We start from the raw sequence: 20,866 nt of genomic DNA, 5'->3' as shown, positions 1-20,866 counted from the left end.
GTACTTTTGTACAGAAGAAGTGCAGAAAAAGAGATCAAAATCAAGATCAAAAAATCTGAATTCAAATTTTAATCTGAAATCTCACACCCCTGATAATTACAATTTTGTATAATGCTATTTCATCAAGATCACAGGCCCACTATTCCAGTAATAATCAAAATGAAGTTCACTTCATTCATGACAGCAACCATCAAGTGTAGACTGCTGCCCTCATTCGTCAACTTTCTGGATTGACGACTGAGAAAACCATGTGGAAAAAAGTGACAGATTTTGCAACATGATTCCTGTAGCATAGAGCATGCGCAGTTATGTCCAAATTGACCTTTTGACCAAGTTTGTTGTTTTTTAGAACTTCAGGCAACGCGGTACAAGGGCGCCGCTAGACGGTCGCGCTAAAGCACACAACCAAAGTCATATTGAATATTTTCAGAAGTCTATCACGATATGAACTGTAAGTTATTCAGTCGTCACTATGAAGCATAACACAGTATGCACAGTGTTGACGGCTGATGGGGTTAGTCTACATCAAATGTGCATCATGTCAGTTCTGTGTTGAATTGGGCCAGTTAGGAATTAACACCCTACTCTTTTGAAACTGACTGCAAGCTCTCATGTTAAGGTATGGCTCTCTGTTTACAGGACCAATGGCTTGATATCCCTTCCCAAAAACAGCGCACTTACGTGGTTCATTAATCCAATTCTAAATACATCTTGGGAGAGCAGAAGTCTGAATTAAATCTACAGATATTTCTAATTAAATTCAGAAGGTTGTTTCCAAGCCAATACCCCAGCAAGTTGCCACTGCCAGGAATTGAACCCAGGACCTCATGCACTGAAGGCAAGAACACTAACAACTATGCCATGTTCAACCTGCCAAACAGTTGTTTGATCAGGTTGCATATTTGTTTCCAATCATTGAAAATAGCCATCCAGTGAAATTGTTGGGTGGAGTTATTTGTGATTTGAATATCAATATCTGCACATTTATTTCAGTTGTTTCCTCAGTTTACCCATAATTTTACTCCAATTACATTGTTTCCAACAAGAAACCCAGATTTCCAAAATGATGCCCTTTCCTGTGCCACAAATCTGTTACTGATCTTAAATAATCTGATTGGCTGCATATTGTCTGAATTCACAAAAACACAGCCAGTTTTAGTCTTTTTACTGATATGGATCAAAAGTTATTATTAAAAGTCAAACTATTATTATTAATTGTACAAACTATTGATTCCCATAGAAGCTAAATAGAGAGTAAAATTCTGCTATTTCAATATTAATTTTTTTTTTCAAAGTGTATGCTGCCCAATATCTAATTGCCATAGAGGATCACCCTTAATTAACTGAAGTATGCGGGTGTTAAGCCTACACTTACAGTAAGTTGAAGTTGTCTTCAGAGGAGAATTTGATAGCAACCATTAACCCTAAAGTTTGTTCTGCTTTTTCTTTCGGGGTAAGGGGAAGCAAAGAAAGAAAGAAGGAAGGAAGGCAGGTGGGCAGGAAGGAAGGAAGATATGAAGGAAAGAAGAAAGGATGGAAGGAAGGACAGAAGAGATGAAGATGGAGATGGAGATGGAGATAGAGATGGAGATGGAGATGGAGATGAAGATGGATGAAGAGGAAAGTTCAAGCAAAATGTTGTTTTCTCCTGTCCGGTTTTGAGCCATGGACCCGTCGGGCACGAAGGACAAGTCTGGGGATATACCAAACCATAAATGTTAAAGCTGCACGGCCAAATCCTTAGTCACAATCTGAATTTGATATCGCAATTGAAGCTGACTTCTCTGTGTGTAAATGGGGTCATAGTCTTTGTAGCCAATTCCAATCAAAGTAATACTGTTCATACACCCTGCCTATGTGAAAATAGCTCTGATTAAAATGCCCATTGAATAAGAAGCTTGTATACATGTTCAGATATTATTATAGTAATATGCTATTCTATAATATGATGTAGCAATATCCTTCTGCAGTGAATCATGACATACAAGTACGTTTTAAAACATGCCAAATGCATCCGACCATTCATTGGATTACATGCAACATAAAAGACATACATTCTCAAACATCCTGAGATACAGAGACTACTGGGAATGCAGCCAACAATATCAGCTAAAAATGTGTGTGTATGTAATATTAACTGAAGGTCAACATTCTATTCTGCTCAACATCAATGCTTTATTATAGCATATATATTCCAGATATGTTCACTATTGCACCAATCATATGACAATTACATATACCCTACTATGGACAGCAAAGAATTAAGGTACCAGTTATGTTCACCCCTCTATATCCTAAACAAAACCAGCAGGTAATACCTGTACCCTTTAGCTCTGATTTCAGACCTCATGTGTTGAAATTGGGTAAGAATTAAAGCAGCGGTGATCAAAAACCCAAGAAAGGAATGAAATCAAAAATTGCATTTTAATGTTCTCACCTATAGAAAGCACAGTGTTAGTTCTCTTGTTCGAGAAAGTTTTGTGTATAAATCAATAGGGCATCCAGTGGAGCAATCTGCACCTTTTGAATTTGCACCTTCCTTGACATTTTGGATCATTATTATTTCTTGACTGATTTCAAAGAATGAGTGTATAACTCGACCTAAAAGATGCAGCTATTGGCTGCTGGTTCTTATTATATCTGTCTTTGTTTAGGATATACAGGGGTGAACATAACTGATACCTTAATTTGTTTGCTGTCTGTATACTATTAATCCATGGGTAATCAATTATATTTATTGGCAGGGCACAGGGCTAACCTCATTTCAAAGATGTGTTTGAGTGCCAAATACACCTTGTTTTGCCAAGATGTATTACATCTTCTCTGCAGGTTTACCATATCGCTCATTCTACAAAATCCAGTGCCAATAGCCTTTTTTCCATTCTTTGGTCCACAAACACTTTGTGGAGCATTTAGGGCATCAAATATGTTGTTTTTCTGGTAGAACTCAACGAGATCTACATGGATATAGTTTTCCATACTTTAAATGCTTTCTTCAGCCTGATTAACCCTTGCAAAAGCTCAAAAATCGCTAAAAATGCGTTTCCACTGCTCAAGTGTCACATCTAACCCTGAATATTTTCTTTGAATAAATGCGATTTCTTTACACATTTGTTGTTTTTAATTAGATAACGCACCATCATATTGTTTATCAACATTATTTTTTAGTGATTTAAACGTCTTTGTGTAATTCTAAAATAAATTGCACTTTCCACCAAAACGCTGTGAGCTATGTTACCCCTTTTAAATACACGTTCTTGGAAAGAAGTAAAACAGAGGTATCAATGTAATTTGCGGTTTTTGAAAGGAAACACTCATAGGTTTTTAAAAATCACAGTAAAAATCATGATGCTGTAGCATTTTTGGCATAGAAATGTTGTAAACATTGAAATTTCGACCGACCATGTTAAGATTGGTGAACTACGTTACCAGGATTCTATAGTATGCACTTGTATTACATGTACTTCCTAATAATATGTGAAAGCTACTAGTGGTCGAACCCCATTTATATTAGAATTAACCGACATAACGTTCTAACGTTCGCAAATCACATTAAAAACATTAAAAACCAGTGAACTACGTTACTGTGAGCTACGTTACGCACTCATTTACACATCTTTAAAACTTCTATGAAATGATGAAATCTGTTTTACATTTCACTCAAGTGATCTTTAGTTTGCTTTTTATGACCTTGGATTGAGTAAAACCAGCCCATTTTGTAGTCGGTAACGTAGCTCACATTACATTGAGTTTTAGTGTTAAAAAACATCATGACTTCCTGAAAGAAAAATATGCAAGTGGTGTTGGCAACTTTTTACATCTGAAAGTAGTGATACATTTACTCCTAAAAAAACCAAAAAGCAGCTCTTTTTGAACAACTTTTATTTTTTCTATTTTTTTAGTGGATTGGCACCGGATTTTGTAGAATGAGCGGTATAGTACATTTGAGAGCTGCTCAAGGGCCAACCATAATTAGTTGGCAGACTGGATCTGGCAGCCTATTTTAACCCCTGTTATATTGCATGTTAAAAGCCTCAAACCATTCAATTGCATCTCATATTTTGTTTAAAAATGCATAATTTAAAACCATTTTCTTCCCTATGAGTAAACTTTGTTACCTTTTTTTTCAAGTTATAATAAACATCTATCATCATGTGTGTGCACACTGATTGATCTTTTCCCTCTTAATAAACCCAGGTGCATTGAACAGTTTTATTTTTAGATCTCGTGCAGATTATTTCCAGCTAAACTAAGAAAATGGAGCCTGTGAAACTTTATCAGGAAGAACGGAGTCAGTAATACTTTTCAATTTAGGTATAACATATTGGATCCACAACGTGTCAGTTCCCATAATGCTTTTTGAAATTAATTGAAAAAAGCAATTTATGAAATGTAAAATGTGACACGATCTGGTCCATGGGGGCCAAAGACGGAAAATTTGAAACTGAGATAATATATGGAGTAAAAAACAATGAAATACATAAGAAAATAGACATCAAAAAAACATCATAACTTTAGAACCAAGTATGCAAGACCTTTGGTATTTTCAGTAAATCATAAATGATAGCCTATTGTATGTGTAATGTAATAATTACAGTAACTCAATTTTCAAAAATGCCTCCTTTGGCCCCCATGGACCAGATTGTGCCACAAATAGAATGTGGAGCCTCATTTGTTGTACACATCTGGACCAATTCATAGCACCAAACATCATTGCATTCAGTCGCAGTGGTTCATTATGTAAAACAAGAGGTTATTTTAAATGTTGCACAGTCCATAGGAGTTATATTTCCTTAGCAAGCCTATGAATATGCCTGGCCTACTGTTCTGTACTGTTTTAGAGTTGACTCCTATGGACTTTTTGGGTGCAAATCACAATTTGAGGTCAAATTTTCTAATATTTATGTTTCAGTTTGTAAAATCACTTGTTAACAAAAGTACGGATTATGGAATCCCATACAGACCACCTAATACAACACCCTTAAAATAGAATACACTCCACAAAGGTGTTGCTTAAAATCAAGATCCCCTTTTGAGAACCACTGAAGTTTCTGCAGCCTTTTTAGAAAACCACAAAATGTTACCTTGTCTGAACAAAGATCTTTTCATTGTCCTTTTTCAGAACCATCAAGGGTTCTCCAACTTCTCCTTTCACCCGAGAGAGAACAAAATGTAAAACCTTTTGGAACTTTCTTCTAAGAGTGTTTGAGTCACAACACATCATTTAAACACAAATGTGCCTGAAAAGTATTTAATATTTTATTTATTTATGCAAATAACCAATTTCCATGCCACACAAAACATGTGCATCTATCGGGAACTAACCATTTGTTATGCTAAATAGCCTTCCAAATTTTACGTATTAAAGGTCAGGTCAGTGAACATCAAAAGAGAAACTAGAAGCTGTTCTCCGTGTCAAAAAGAAACAGAATTTCTGGAGTGCATTTGTGTAAAATATTTGCATAGTATGTCTCGTCTCAAATTAAGAGAAATGCCATATTGAATGTTTCAGAGGCAGATTAGGATCAGTGTGTTTACACGGCTGCGTTGCCACCGTTTGGACAAGTTTAAATAGCCCTTCTATGTGTATATATACCCCGCGGGATTAGGTTAGCATGCGCAATTCATGCCTCTGCGGAATTCAACAAGGCTCTCAACTTGAGATGAGACGCAAGATATAATATAGCACATTTCTCTCAATAGACACAAAATTAGCTAATAATTGTGTTCTTTCTTGAGACAAAAAGCACTTAATCTCATTGTCATTGCAACTGCCTCAGTGATGACAAAGATGATAGATATAGAAACACAACTTTCTTTCTTGAAACAATCAAAACATCACCACATGGTCCACCCAATCTGGTTAATTAATTTACTTTTTAATTAATTACAACCAGTCAATGAGCAATGACATCAAACAGAATGAATAATTTACATGTGGAATTTAATAGCGAGGTATGACACAGAAACTGTGTGATCTGAATGTTTTCCATTGCTAAAATCAGAGCAACTTTATTGTTACTGCTACCATCCCAACCATAATCCTAACCCTAATTGTAATCATTTTAATCCTACTCCTAATCCTAAACCCTAATCCTAACATTAATCATAAACCATAACCCAAATCCTAACCCTAATCCTAAACCCTACCCTAAACCCTGATCCTAAGCTCTAATCCTAACACTATTCCTCTGATCCTAACCCTAATCCTAGCCCAAATCCTAAACCTTAATCCTAACCCTAATCCTAAACCCAAACCATAAACCCTAATCCTAAACCCTGATATTAAACTCTAATCCTAACCCCATTCCTCTAATCCTAAACCATAATCCTAAACCTCATCCCTAATCTTAACCCTAATCCTAACCCCTAATCCCAAACCCTAATCCCTAACCCAAATCCTAACCCTAATCTTAAACCTTAATCCTAACCAAAATTCTAACCCTAAATCCTAAACCCAAAACCTAACCCCTATTCCTAAGCTTTAATCCTAACCATATTCTTCCAATCCTAACTCTAATCCTAGCCCTAATCCTAAACTGTAATCCTTAACCTAAATCCTAAACTCTTATCCTAACCCTATTACTCCATACCTAACCATATCCTAACCCTAATCCTAAACCCTAATCCTAACCCTATTCCTAACCCTTATACTTAATCCTAACCCTATTCCTAACCATAATTCTAAACCCTACTACTTAACCCCAATTCTAAATCCTAATCCTACCCTAATCTCTTGGGAGAGGGAGCAATAATATTATCTTGAGTCTTAAAATCAATATTAGCTGACAGAGACACAGAGATATATCTTACGTGTGGAAATAGTCTGCCAAATATCTTACAAAATCTGAAAAAAGTGAAACCACTGTGCATGCATACATCCCACGTGATGCGATCTCATTGGTGACAGAGATGACAGATAGTCACACAACTTTCTTACTGGGAAAAATCCCACCACCACCTGGTCAATCAATCTGACTAATTAATTTACTTAATTACTAACAATTAGTTCAATAGATCTTTTCAAATCAAAGTTTTTCGAAGACAGCTGCTGTTTGTTTTGGATGACCCCAGGGTCATCTACGCTAACACAAATACAACTATTTAGCCTGAACACAAATCCGTATGAAAGATGTGATCATGTGTGGAGTATATCCTGTGTAAGAGATTGATGTTTATGTCAATTTGTCCCAAAATGATGAAAATTTGCACATTTCTTTCCATTACTGTCATATTATGTAGTGCAAAATATCGGTTAAATCAATATGTTAGGAAAAGAGTTTACCCGATGACCCCACGTTGACATTGGCTAAATAAGCTGTTTTCGCTTAAAAGGGTACCCTTCACAGACTACTACAGACTATTTATCAACAGTCCCGAGGGGTCTGGGGTTTAAACTGTTCATTTTCTTCCTTTACAACTTCCTTCTTTCCTTTCCCAGCACCAAAGAGCCCTGTCAGTGTTAGGGTTTCATTAGCCTTTATTTTCCTTTGTGGATCAGGTCATAGGCCTTTAACCCCCTGAGACTACCTGCTGATCCAACATTGCCTCTGATTGGTCAATTACATGATATCTTCACTTTAATCACCAATCAGAATGGAGCTTTGCAAATAATTCACCCCAATTTTTTTGCTTGGTGAAATTATTCTAACAATGTTGCTGATTGGGCCAATTGATTATGAAAACTTCTTTTTGGCCAATTGGCATGGGGTCTTAAAAGATACTAGAATGGAGAACCTAGAATTCAAGTTGGTCACTTTAGGACTCATTTTGCTTGATTACATCAAAGATGGCAGTTTAGCAGGTGTATTACAGGAACGCAAGTCCAGAATAGGGTATATTAATAAATAAATTGAGTCATTTTTAAATTGAGGAATTTGACAAAATGAACAAGTTCCAACGGTGAAGTACAGGGTAAGTACATTGAATCCTCAGTGGAGCCTGCTTGGTGTACCTGTCTAATTGTGACATCATCAAGTAAAATAAGGACAATATGTCACCAAAGTTTTGAGCTATCAGCTGATTTGCAATCCTAACCCTAAACCTAAATCCCTATTCAGAAGCATGTAAATACGAACCATGGTTCTTCCCTGCATTTTGACTACTACTAGGTTTATGCTGCCGAGTACCTCTAACATAGGAAACACCATCTCTACACACCTGTCTGGACATCAAAGGTTCACGCTAACTAGCATAATAGGTGATTGATGCTGGCCCATCACACTATGCTGTAGCTGGTATGTCTCCAGAGGCACAATATGTGATCTTAATATAGCACCCTAGGAAATGAGGCACAGGTGGACTTAATATAAGAAAGGCCCATCTTGTAATAATGTGAGTGTAAGAGAGATCAAGCTGCAAATTGCTGCCCTAAAATATTTTCTTTTTTTAAAGTGCAGTGATATTTCTAGTGTGCTACGCACAGGCACAACATCTAGACATTGATCCACAAGCCACAGCACACTTTACAGGTGTCATATAGTGTCAGTTGCTGATCTTTTGCTGTCAGTTGCTGATCTTATTACATGACACCATACCCAAAGAAGCCTAATCTCTAAATCCTAACCTTAATGATGAACTAAACACCAACATCTCTCAATTCTCAATTAATAGACCACTTGACATGTGACGTCATTGCCCAGCAGTATGTGTGTGAATTATGGCAATTTCCATTATTCTTTGCCTTGCAGTATGCGTACGCATCGTAGTTTGCTCAGGGCATGTGCATTTTGAATCCCCCACCACATTTCATATAGTACAAGAAAGCCATTGAACAGTGTAGCGGTTCATTCAAGCATATCGATAGACCAGTCCCTCGCCTTTGTTAATAAACAATGATGTCAAGTGGTCTATACAAATTGTAATCTTCATTCTAACATTGATCTAATTCTAATCACTGACCAAACACAAAACTTGAAGTTTAGGATGACAAGTCTTATTCTAAATGTTCTTCTTTTACTGGACCTATTCACCCACAAACTCTTTCAATACTAAAGAAAAACACGTTTTGGACATGTGATTCATGAAAATCAATCATCTGTGGGCAGCTATTTCAGAAAGCATCTTTGCTATTTATTACACTCTTTATCTCTCTCCTGCTAGTGAATACACAATAGCTCCTCAACTATTAGTTCAAGTTCAAGGTTAGAGAACGGAGCCATGAAATTGGCCAATATTATGACCATCCTATTAAGACACTATTGAGAGACAGTGATGTATACAGATACAGATCAGGTGGTGGTAGGGTAGGGAGGAAACACATATTGGACTATACCAGTTGAAATCCATAAACACCCCCTATGGAAGACATCCTCCACACAGGGAGTGTGAATTTCATATGGGATTACCTGAATGGGTGATTCCATTTGAAATCTATACCCCCTGTGTGGGATATTTTTAGGTCATGTCTTCCACAGGGGGTGTATGGATTTCAACTGAAATAGCCAATACATAGAATCAGACATACATCTTTCATAAAACCATCTTTCAGACCCAGATAAAATTTAACACAACTTTATGATTTTTCTCGTTTGGAAAAGTCATAGTGAGTGAATCATAATTCATTTCACAAATTGGTTTTAGGTTCCAGCTTAAATGTCACCTCATGGCGTCACGCTGGACTAATTCCATTCACTGTCAGAGGAGGTAAAGCAAATAAATCTGCATCACCAGTGTTGATTTGCTAAGAATTGAACATGGCACCTGTCTCACCCAACCACATCTAATACCTTTCAAATGTGACAGGGGTGACATCAATGCTGGCAGATAATAGCAGTAACCCATCATACCTAACAGAAAATCACAAAATAATGTTATGATATGTTACTTGCTCTGTAGTGAACTAAAAGGCTTTTGTGATATTGATCCCAAATGAATAATCACAACGTCAGAAAATCAAACACTACTTTCAGGCTGTGATTCTTTTACTGAAATGCTTGGTCCAGCCGAAAAGGCTGGACTCACACTACTTGCTCACCAAATCCATATGCAGGCCACAGATTGCAGCTACAGAATAGTCAATACCCTCAGCAGGTAAGGCTAGTGAATCTGTCTTTAATGTAATAAAGCACATACTGTGAAGGGTGTTTCAAACTATACTATGATCAACTCGTAATAGGCAAGACTCATAACATTGCGGATAGATATAGAATCGTGTATACACAGCTGGGGACAGCACCTACCTGAATTGCACTTTGTGTATTGTGTGACTCACTTACTTACTTTTGTGACTTTTCAGGCACAAGTCAGGAATTATTTGTAACAAAGTAACAAAAACAGAACAATTCTGACCTATTATGAGCTGATCATAGTATAATGAATGAATACCTTGAGTTGGTACCAATACCTACATTCCAACCATGTATGTTGCTATAGATGAGTTGCCAAACCTCTGCATCCCAAAGTAGTTGATGAACCCAACATCTTTGAAGGATGTCATCGCTTCTGTGAGTTGTTGTTCAGAACACTGGGCATTTCTGCATTGCAAAGATGAAAAAGAGAAAAGCAAGATATGGTAAAATATTGCAATAACAGAACATTTACATTCCAAATATTGTGGACAGAAACATTGAGGGTAAAATTATGTGTATAGTCTTAAGGCGACTCAACATTTTGAATATTTACAGCAGAATATAATTATGTGGATCCTGGGTTTCTCTACCAGAAGTCAGTTTGACTAAAATTCCTTCCCATAAGCTAATAGGCGTGTTGCATAACAATAGATACAACTCAAACATTGATCCATCCTTTGTTATAGATTTGGCATATGGTTTTGTGGGCAGAAATTTTGGTCCAACTGACTTCTCCAATAGAGAATCCAGGTTCCTTGCATTCTGTCGGTCGGACATCCGGGTCGAACCGGCTTGACAATAGCACTGGAGTGAAAACAACATTTGCATTCACTGAATTCTGGAGTGTATCACAAGCTATCACACTATTGTGCCAGGTTCGACTCTCTGCAAATAAAAATATGTGATACATGTAAGTTGTTTTCACGCCATAATGCATGAATTGATGTGACGTGAGCCCCGACCGAGAGAATTCCTTAACACATACTGATATTGCACCTTGATTGTCACATGAAAAGAGCAGGGACAACCATAGCCTACCTCATTTCCAGTAGCTTATAGAAACGGCGGCATGTGGCCTTCTTACTTTGGACTGGAAATCCAGTCTAGAGACTACCTTAAAACCACAAGAAGATGTTCTGCTTATCTCATATGTGACAACTTATCCACATCAAAGTACTGTGTTGTCTACAAGATGGTACTACAGTCTACAGTCTCCAAAGTAAAACCAATGACCACAATTTGATTGACACCTTTTGTGGTTTAGATAAGATTCACAATGGTGAACATTATATCCAACCACATATTGATGAACACCTGGACTATTTGATAATTTAAACCCTAATTTGAAATACAGTCCTAATACTAGCATGGCACATGTCTGGAGCTGGGATTAATTGGTATTGCTGAGGCCACTGACAAAATATGTTATGATGATGGTGAATAACAACCCATCTTGGATAATATGATTATCTTTAAAAAAAAGCCAACTTAAAGTTAATTGCTAAATGCGCGCGGCTAGCCAAAATAAAGGACACAATTCAAAAGTTAACTAGAAGGGGGTAAAAATTTCTTGGGGTGTTAAGGAAGGACCATGAAACGTGTAAAAATAACATATTGAAGCTTGAATGGTCAAATATGGAACAAATTCGTGCGGAGCTCACCTAAATTTGCTTTTTTAAACAGCTGCTGAAATGGTCAAATTTGAGATTCATTTCATCAAATTCATATGCACACAGGCGTTTCTCTTCTCTTTTCCTCCAATTTCTTTTCTCTTTTTATTTGATACCTGGGGGCACACACCCGTTTAAAAAGGGCTGAACAATTGATCGCAAATCAAACAAATTTAGCGGCAGTGTCTAAATATCACCCTGCAAAGAAAATGGTTATGGTGACATATCGATCCATGACAAACCCCATTCCCTGATCATGTATGGGCTACAATACAAATCAGAGGAAACAGATATGAAGAATAATGAAAATATCATACATTCAAACTTCAAGTTTGTGACTATGCAAAGGTGATTCATAAGAAATAGCATATCAACTCTCTCCACATGGGTGTCGACTGCAGACGACAAGTTTCTAATTGTGTTTGAAAAATTCAAAAATTTCAGATATGTGAATTTTCATGACCATATTTGAAATCTGCATGAAAAATGTATTAAAATGAGTACAAACAAGCCTGGTATTGTTTCAGTGGTTCTTGAGATAGCGCTTGATATTTTGAGAAAATATTTCAAAGTTTAGCCTTTTTATGTTGAAGCCTATGGCTAGCATGCAGAGCATCAAGGTGACATTGGCATGACAAAGCCCATTTCCTGATCATAGGCAAGCTACAATACAAATCAGAGGAAACAGATATAGAGAATAATGAAAATATCACACATTCAAACTTCAAACTGTTTGTGACTATGCAAAGGTGAGTCATAAGAAATGGCATATTAATAGACATCAATATGTATCAAGTGTGGGTAATATTTTTCTTGATTCTAAATAATCTTGTACCTTGTGACTTTCCTAATGGTCTCAATTTAACAAATTTAAGGTCCCTTACAAATGCAAGTTTATTGTTTTCGGATGCAATGGCTTCACATATGCCACATTGCTTCTTATTGGTCACAGTTATGGTTCTAATGTAGTTTTTGTACACTGTAAAATTTTGCTATATGCATTTTCCTATAACAATGCGGTCATCTATATTCAATTACTGTATTCGTCCGAGTATAGTCCCACGTTCGAGTATAGTCCCACCCCCCATTTTTCGAAAAATTCCAGAAATTGTAAAAAATAAAAAATAAAAATTGTCACTCTCTATTAAGCTAAAAATTGCACATAATGGTGTATATTTTTGTTTAAAACAAATATTTTTTTAAAATGAGAAAACCATCCCTAGACTTTGATGTACTCTAAACGATAGTGCAAAAAGTTTACCTTTTGCTTGCATATTTTTCGAGTTATCTTGTCACAAAAATCGTGCAATATTGTCAAAAGTGAACTCTAAGAAATCGATGTTTTAGTAAAAAAATGTCCAAATTATGCACAAAATGTCCTTATATTTTAAAACGGTAAAACGTTCACGCTTGTAAAAGCTGTATCTGGTGCATGGTCTAAATATGCATCTTTTTGCACCAATGAATCTATAATGTCTGCTTTCAGTGCACCAAAATTCAAAATAATTAAAAAATCTAAGAGGCATTTTGACTGCAAATTTTTGTTTTGTTTTGTTTACACCATATTTGCTGGCGTTAACAACATACCGAATGCGCCTTGACTGCATTGGACATACGCGCCGAGTTGCGCCGCGTCACGCTACGCAAATCGCGCGCGTAATCACAATATTTCGCATTCGCGCATTTCTGACTCATAATTTCCCGCCAATTTACTAAGCTGTCTTGAGTTTTTATCAGTTTCAAGTGAAAGAATACATCTTAGTGTTAATAAATATCAAGAAATCTCAAATTCGGGCGTGGACGAATGTGTCTTCCATTACTCTGGCCTTAAAAGACAAAACAACTGATTAAGGTTAATTCAACTTGAATTAAATACTCATTGATGGAAAAGGAAGGATAAAAGCACACACAAGAAATGCACTTTTGGACATGCACATATTGGGCAAGATGGTGGATCACATGCAACACTGCTGATGTTCAAACTTTTACTCCTTCCATAAGAGCTCTCCATCATAGCCCCTTAACCTGTACTAATAAGCACTACATAATCCAGAGAGAAACAAGACATACATTAATATGAAGAGGCTCTTTGTCTGCTGATGGCATAACACCTGATGGATATTGAACTTTGACTGAAGCTTGAATCTAAAGTCTGCACAAAAAGTAACTCAGCTGTTATAAATACGCCTATAGATTCAGAACAAATAATTGTTTTCACAATATTTCAACATAGAGAGAAGGATGATTTATTTACGCGAATTTTGATACCTCATTTGTCAAATGTCGTTCAATATTAACAACACAGTAGTGCTTTTAAAGAAAAATACCTAAATTTAAAAGTTGCAGTTTACAGCGATCAATGGTTATAATGCCAGCACTGTAAACACGTAAAGCCCGCCATTATCTTCGCGCTTACTTCAAATCAATACAAATAACTGTAACTTTTAAATTGGGGTATTTTTCTTTCAAAACACTGCTGTATTGTCAATATTGAACAAAATTGGACAAATGGGGTATCAAAATGCGTGTAAATAAATCATCCTTCTTTTTCTGTTGAAATATTGTGAAAACAATTATTAGTTCTGAATCTATAGGCGTATATATAACAGCTGAGTTACTTTTTTGTGCAGACTTTATTTCAATATAACATTATGAATATCTGTTCTGTATCACAATTATTGTGATGCCAATATGAAGTAGCCCTACTATAGGGCCTTTTAAACACACTATATCCTGAGAACCGGTAAACCCTGTGACCGCTCCACCCGAGGAACGGTCACTGGGTTTAGCAGTTCTCTGGATATACCCAGGGTCTGTGATATAGCATGGTTTTTAGATTGCCATGGTTTAAAGGCCCTATAGTAGGGCTAGTATGAAGGCCCATGAGAAATGCACAGTGTAAGGTGTTTCTTCACACAGGTATTGTCAGTAGGATAAGAAGGCCCATGAGAAATACACTGTGCAAGGTAGTTCGTCAGAAATATGCTCTTTAGGCAAAATTCAGCATCAGATAATCTTTCTATAAAGGAAGCTGTGGTAGATATCTATTTATTTCTAGAGTACACAAATTAGTTAACCCATGTCCTGAAAGTATTATCAATTGGCAGTACCCTCATGAATCACTAGATTGAAATAGTCTAAATGTCAATGTACAGAAGAATGTACCAATACATTGGGCTATTCCAGATGTATTCCGCACCCCACCCCCCCTATGGAAGACATTTAAAAAAATACAATTCCAGCTGGAATTGAGATGTGTCTAGAATTCCAGCAGTCATTTTTAACACAGATTCCGGCTGGAGGGTATGGAAGACATTGAGATTAGGTGAAATTCTGGCTGCTAAAATTAACAAAAAAACAAGAGTGGGGATTGTGAAAGGCCATGATGTGCCTATGGAAGACATTCATATTTCTTAATATTCCGCTGGAAAATGGTCAAAAATGCTCCAATTCCGCAGGATCTTCACTTATGGTCGCCATCTCGATTAACCTATGAATGACATTTACAATTTACTTGAATTCTGGCTGGAAACTGAAAAATTCCAGCTGGAACCCTATGGAAGACATTTACATTTACTTGAATTCCGCTGGCCATATTACCACAATTCCGGCAGGGTCTTCCATGGGGTTTTCCTGACATGTGAATTCGGCTGTCAATTTAGCCCCAATTCGGAAGTGTCTTCCATAGGGGGTGCGGAATACATCTGGAATAGCCCATTGTGACTGCCACTCCAGCAGGTAAAAGAATCAATTCTGGTGCTGGGTATTGAACTAAAAAAAAAAAAAAATCTATTTCTTTCAGACACCCTGTATGAAACAGATCCTTTAGCTGTAGGATATGCTGCATATGGCTTTGTTCTTGCAGGGTAGCATACGATTAATGACACATATTCTGACAATTTAGTGAAACACTGACTCACATTTCTTGATTTGATTCAATGCGAATGGCACACTGCCCAATATATGAAAGTGCCATATCATATCGGCACAGTCTGCCTTCTAGGCTTGGAATTAGTCATATGAACACTTGTGTCTTAAAGGGACATAACATGACAGTTTGGTGAAGATTATTGATACAGTGAAACAAATTATTAGTTTTGACATTTTGAATCAAATTTGCAACACACTTTGGAATTGAGATGTGTCTAGAATTCCAGCAGTCATTTTTAACACAGATTCTGGCTGGAGGGTATGGAAGACATTGAGATTAGGTGAAATTCTGGCTGCTAAAATTAACAAAAAAACAAGAGTGGGGATTGTGAAAGGCCATGATGTGCCTATGGAAGACATTCATATTTCTTAATATTCCGGCTGGAAAATGGTCAAAATGCTCCAATTCCAGCAGGATCTTCACTTATGGTCGCCATCTCGATTAACCTATGAATGACATTTACAATTTACTTGAATTCTGGCTGGAAACTGAAAAAATTCCAGCTGGAACCCTATGGAAGACATTTACATTTACTTGAATTCCGGCTGGCCATATTACCACAATTCCGGCAGGGTCTTCCATGGGGTTTTCCTGACATGTGAATTCCGGCTGTCAATTTAGCCCCGAATTCCGGAAGTGTCTTCCATAGGGGGGGTGCGGAATACATCTGGAATAGCCCATTGTGACTGCCACTCCAGCAGGTAAAAGAATCAATTCTGGTGCTGGGTATTGACCTAGAAAATATAAAAAATCTATTTCTTTCAGACACCCTGTATGAAACAGATCCTTTAGCTGTAGGATATGCTGCATATGGCTTTGTTCTTGCAGGGTAGCATACGATTAATGACACATATTCTGACAATTTAGTGAAACACTGACTCACATTTCTTGATTTGATTCAATACGAATGGCACACTGCCCAATATATGAAAGTGCCATATCATATCGGCACAGTCTGCCTTCTAGGCTTGGAATTAGTCATATGAACACTTGTGTCTTAAAGGGACATAACATGACAGTTTGGTGAAGATTATTGATACAGTGAAACAAATTATTAGTTTTGACATTTTGAATCAAATTTGCAACACACTTCGCTATAGTGTCCAATACCACCTGACTTTACCGGGCATCTGGTTGATGGTGATTGATGATGAGCAAGGTACCAGGACAATTATGATATCATATTAATCAGGCTAGCGGCACTCTGTACAAATTGCCTATACCGATTCTGAAGACAAAAACCTGTGGCACAGTCGCATCCCCTGCTTTGTACGTGTTTCCAGGTCACGGTATGTCTACGTGAGTACGTGACAAACACTCAGGGTCAGAGAACAGCGCAATCTGTCTGCTGCCAAGGTCCGTAATATATATCTGTTAGTCACCTTTTTGTACCGTTCGCAGCATGCATGCAGAGCGTGACGTCTGCAGAACAACAGCGTAATGGCATAATGGCTCCGCCCAATGAACCACATACATCCAATAACATCGCCTTTTCGTATCTACGTCACATTTAGCTCATTCATATCATTACACATTCATAATCACCTTTCAGGATTTGTGGTGTGACGAACAGACTCTTACACAGGTATCGAGCTCACGCTGTCCTCACTTGAGCGATCGATGTAGCGCCTCTCTTACTTATGTACTCTCAGTACTAACCCAATACCACCAGACTTCACCAGGTATCTGATTGATGATTAGCAAGGTACCAGGACACTTGTGACATCATAATGACAATACATATCACTTTTATAGTATGTGAATTATTCAAGTATTATTAGTAATAAAAGAACGTTTTGCCATTTGAATGGTAAAATAATAAGAACTAGGTGGATGTAAAATTGTCACATATTGGCAATCTGAGAATTCCAAGGTCAAAGCTAAGAATGTGGTGGCAAGAATACAAAAATGGCATAAGTCCATATTTTTGAGACTTAGTGACCTAAAGAATTTATATGCCCAGTCTTGTGCTTTATGTCCACTCTGTCCCCTTTAATGTAGTTGCCCTGCCTGACTATGTGGACTACAGAAATAACTTGTTTGTCCGATCTGAGACTCGCCATTCTGGAGTATAGTAATGGAAAACTGCCCTGATTTTGATGGTTTCCTGTCTAATAAAGAATAGTTTGAACTAACTAGAATGCATTGTTACCTGTAATAACAGGTTGATGTCCATTGAAATGATTATATTGCTGCATACCAAGGTCATGGAATGTCCTAAATAGTGTAAACTAATATTTATTTGCATTGCTATCACTGGATTAACATTTTGATCGTGGCACAATGGTTAGGGTACTTGCCTTTAGTGTATGAGATCCCGGGTTCAATTCCCGGCGGTGGCGATATTGACTTGGAAAAAAAAAGTCTGAAATTAATTGGCAACTTCTGTAGATTAAATTCAGACTTCCGCTCTCCCCATGGTTCATTTAGAATTGGGTAAATGAATCATGAAAGTACTCCGTCCTTTGGAGGGGACGTTAAGCCGTCGGTCCCGTGTGCAGAGAACCATACCTGTACATGTATTTCGCAGCCAGTTTCGAAAAGAGTAGGGTGTTAACCCCTGACTGTTCCCAACCCGTCCCGGTGTTCAAATGGACCCCAATGGAAATAAGCTTCAATAGAGGCTTTCTTGGGTTATCCAGGGTTGTCAGAACCCGAACAAATCAAATCAAATAAAAAAAAACCAAAATCTAAGATTATTATGTTCTTAAATCACATTTAGATGAGATAAGCGACCCTTATAGAGCATTATTTCCCTGTCACAGCAGATAAATAACTAGCAATGAAGACTGTTCCATAGGGAAAGCTATGCGACAGCAATGCCTTGGCACAAATGTATGTTTTGATACAGAGTATGTTAACTCTCTTCACGCGGGTGTCGACTGCAGACGACAAGTTTCAAATTTTTTTTAAAAATTCAAAAATTTCAGAAATGTTACTTGTCATGACCATATTTGGAATTAGCATGAAAAATGCATTAAAATGATTACAAACACGCCTAGTATTGATCCAGTAGTTCTTAAGATAGCTCTTGATATTTTGAGAAAATATTTCAAAACTTGGAACTTTTTTCCATTGAAGCGCTTATTAGCACGCAGAGCATTAAGAAGAGATTGGTCAAACACAATCATTGCATTTGCCCTGTGATGGTCTAGTTTTGAGTTCCAGACTATTAGCGAGACATTGTGGAGCACGACCATGAAGTGATTTGTCCACATTCAAACCAAACTTTTTTGTGATCACAGCAAGCCATTGTAATGCATCCAGCAACAGAGAGGATATTTGTTGAAATGGATTTGCACATTTGTGACCAAACACGGCAGTGAGCCGTAAATTCCTCCCCCGGTCAATTTTGTTTTCTTCTGTGTTTAGAAAATATACATTATAAGCTTTAAAATGGTATATCATTTGACTTCAAACGATATCCAGAAGCGGGTTATGGTTTGTTAAACTTTGCTCCTTCAACAAAATGCTAGCTTTTTTCGTTTCTACATGTGTCTCTTTTTCCACATTGCTGGCAATAAATATCAGTCAAAATTGGCAGTTCAAGAGGTTCATGAAAGTTCTCTCATTGTTAATTGTTGGTTATACATACCTATACAAAATACAATGCCTGGTAACCCATCACTTGAACAGGTTTTAGCCAAAGCAAACAAATACCAGAGCTATTCTGTCGGTCGGACATCCGGGCTATCTCTAGTCTCGGGCCCAAACTGCATGTGGCTCACGGTTTGTTGTGAACAACAGAAACCGGCTGTGAAGGAGCCTACATAGCGATGTTGCTGGAGTGACATTCAATTTAGGAAAAAACGACACTCGACCATGGAATTTAATTTTAAGTTTGTCAGTATATAAACGGTAAATCAAGTAAGTTTCTTTCACTCTGAAGACTTAGAAACGGTTGTTTGATTCCACTGACTATTTGCGATCGAAATTTACATTACACCAATGACAGAAATCATCAACAAAAATCGAATCAGGGACTTGTTTTCACTCGAACATCATCAACCGGAAGTGACGTGGCACGGACCGACAGAATTAAAAATTCTATTACCATCTAAGGCAGAAGCTTATTATCCACTTCAACAATAGGATTATTGATTGGTGTTTGACTATCAAAATGAGATAGATGTTGCGCCAGCTTGTGTTACTGATGAATATGACCGTCATGCACATTTTACACTTTAACTCAGAATACAATTTAGGGAATTTACAGCTCATTCGTGCTGTACGGTCACATTTGATTTGATGGATGATTCAGTTCATTGAAAGTTAAAGATTTGCAGCAGACAATTGCACTTACTTGTTTGGACATTGGTCTATTCTATTTTAAATCCATACACCCTATGGAAGACATGACCTTGGCACAGGGGGTGTGAATTTCAAATGGGGTTACCAAAATGGGTGACTCCATTTGAAATTCACAATCCTGTGCAGGAGATTAAGGTCATGTATTCCACAGGGGGGTATGTATTACAACTGGAATAACAATTTGTATGACATCTGTCTGCTTGCAGCTGATAGTACTGCACAATTAAACCATCAAGCCATGTGCACAATCTTGGTGTCCTATTCGACAGCAAGCACAACTGTTGAGTGACTTGATTGGACACCCAGCTGGATAAAGTTCAATTGCAATATTATCTACTTGCAGCGGCAGTTTTGACTCTTGTCATTTTCTCCAGAGCCTTGAACTGATAAGTGTACTTTTAGAATATGCCGTGCTTCAGTTATAATACAACTGATCACAGAATGCCCCTTTAACTCACTGCCATATAAGTTTCCCCTGATTGACTCTAATCCTGATGGATATAGTTGGCACCTAGTCGACTATTAATAGCCTTTTCCAGGGACATTCCCAGGTAACTTACCTTAGCACAATGACAAAGTGGTTGCCTGAAAGTTCGCCTAGATTCAAAGCCTTCTTCACATACCTGAAAGAAAAGGAAAATACTATAGAATTGGGTGAGGTTGACAAAGAGAGGTTGATCTTCCTAGGAATTTTTCTTTATTCTCTGAAAACAAGAAAAAGCAACAATTGGAACAAGAATAGAATTTACTATAGAATTGAATGAGGTTGACACAGAAAAGTTTTACCTTCTAACTAAATTTCTCTACATTCTCTCTAAACAAGAAAAAGTAAGAGGAGAAAAGTTGGTGATACATACAGGCATGCGGACTGAACCCTAAGAAGA

At 37.3% G+C, this 20,866-nt stretch overlaps 1 protein-coding gene across 2 annotated transcripts in view; it reads right to left on the bottom strand.

The window, feature by feature from the left end:
- Positions 1 to 20,866, bottom strand: part of LOC140147852 (pseudouridylate synthase 7 homolog) — a 245,319-nt gene that overhangs the window by 34,588 nt on the left and 189,865 nt on the right. For both annotated transcript variants that reach the window (XM_072169621.1, XM_072169622.1), the window contains 2 exons: positions 20,543 to 20,605; positions 10,350 to 10,475 (listed from right to left, as the gene is read on the bottom strand). In XM_072169621.1, the coding sequence (XP_072025722.1) occupies positions 10,350 to 10,475; positions 20,543 to 20,605 (189 nt within the window). The remainder of the gene's footprint in view (positions 1 to 10,349; positions 10,476 to 20,542; positions 20,606 to 20,866) is intronic.

The sequence above is a fragment of the Amphiura filiformis genome, chromosome 3 (genome assembly GCF_039555335.1).
Source record: "Amphiura filiformis chromosome 3, Afil_fr2py, whole genome shotgun sequence".
NCBI classification, from domain to species: Eukaryota; Metazoa; Echinodermata; class Ophiuroidea; order Amphilepidida; family Amphiuridae; genus Amphiura; species Amphiura filiformis.
Note: the sequence above shows the minus strand (reverse complement) of the source record. Positions and strands in the feature narration are given on the sequence as shown.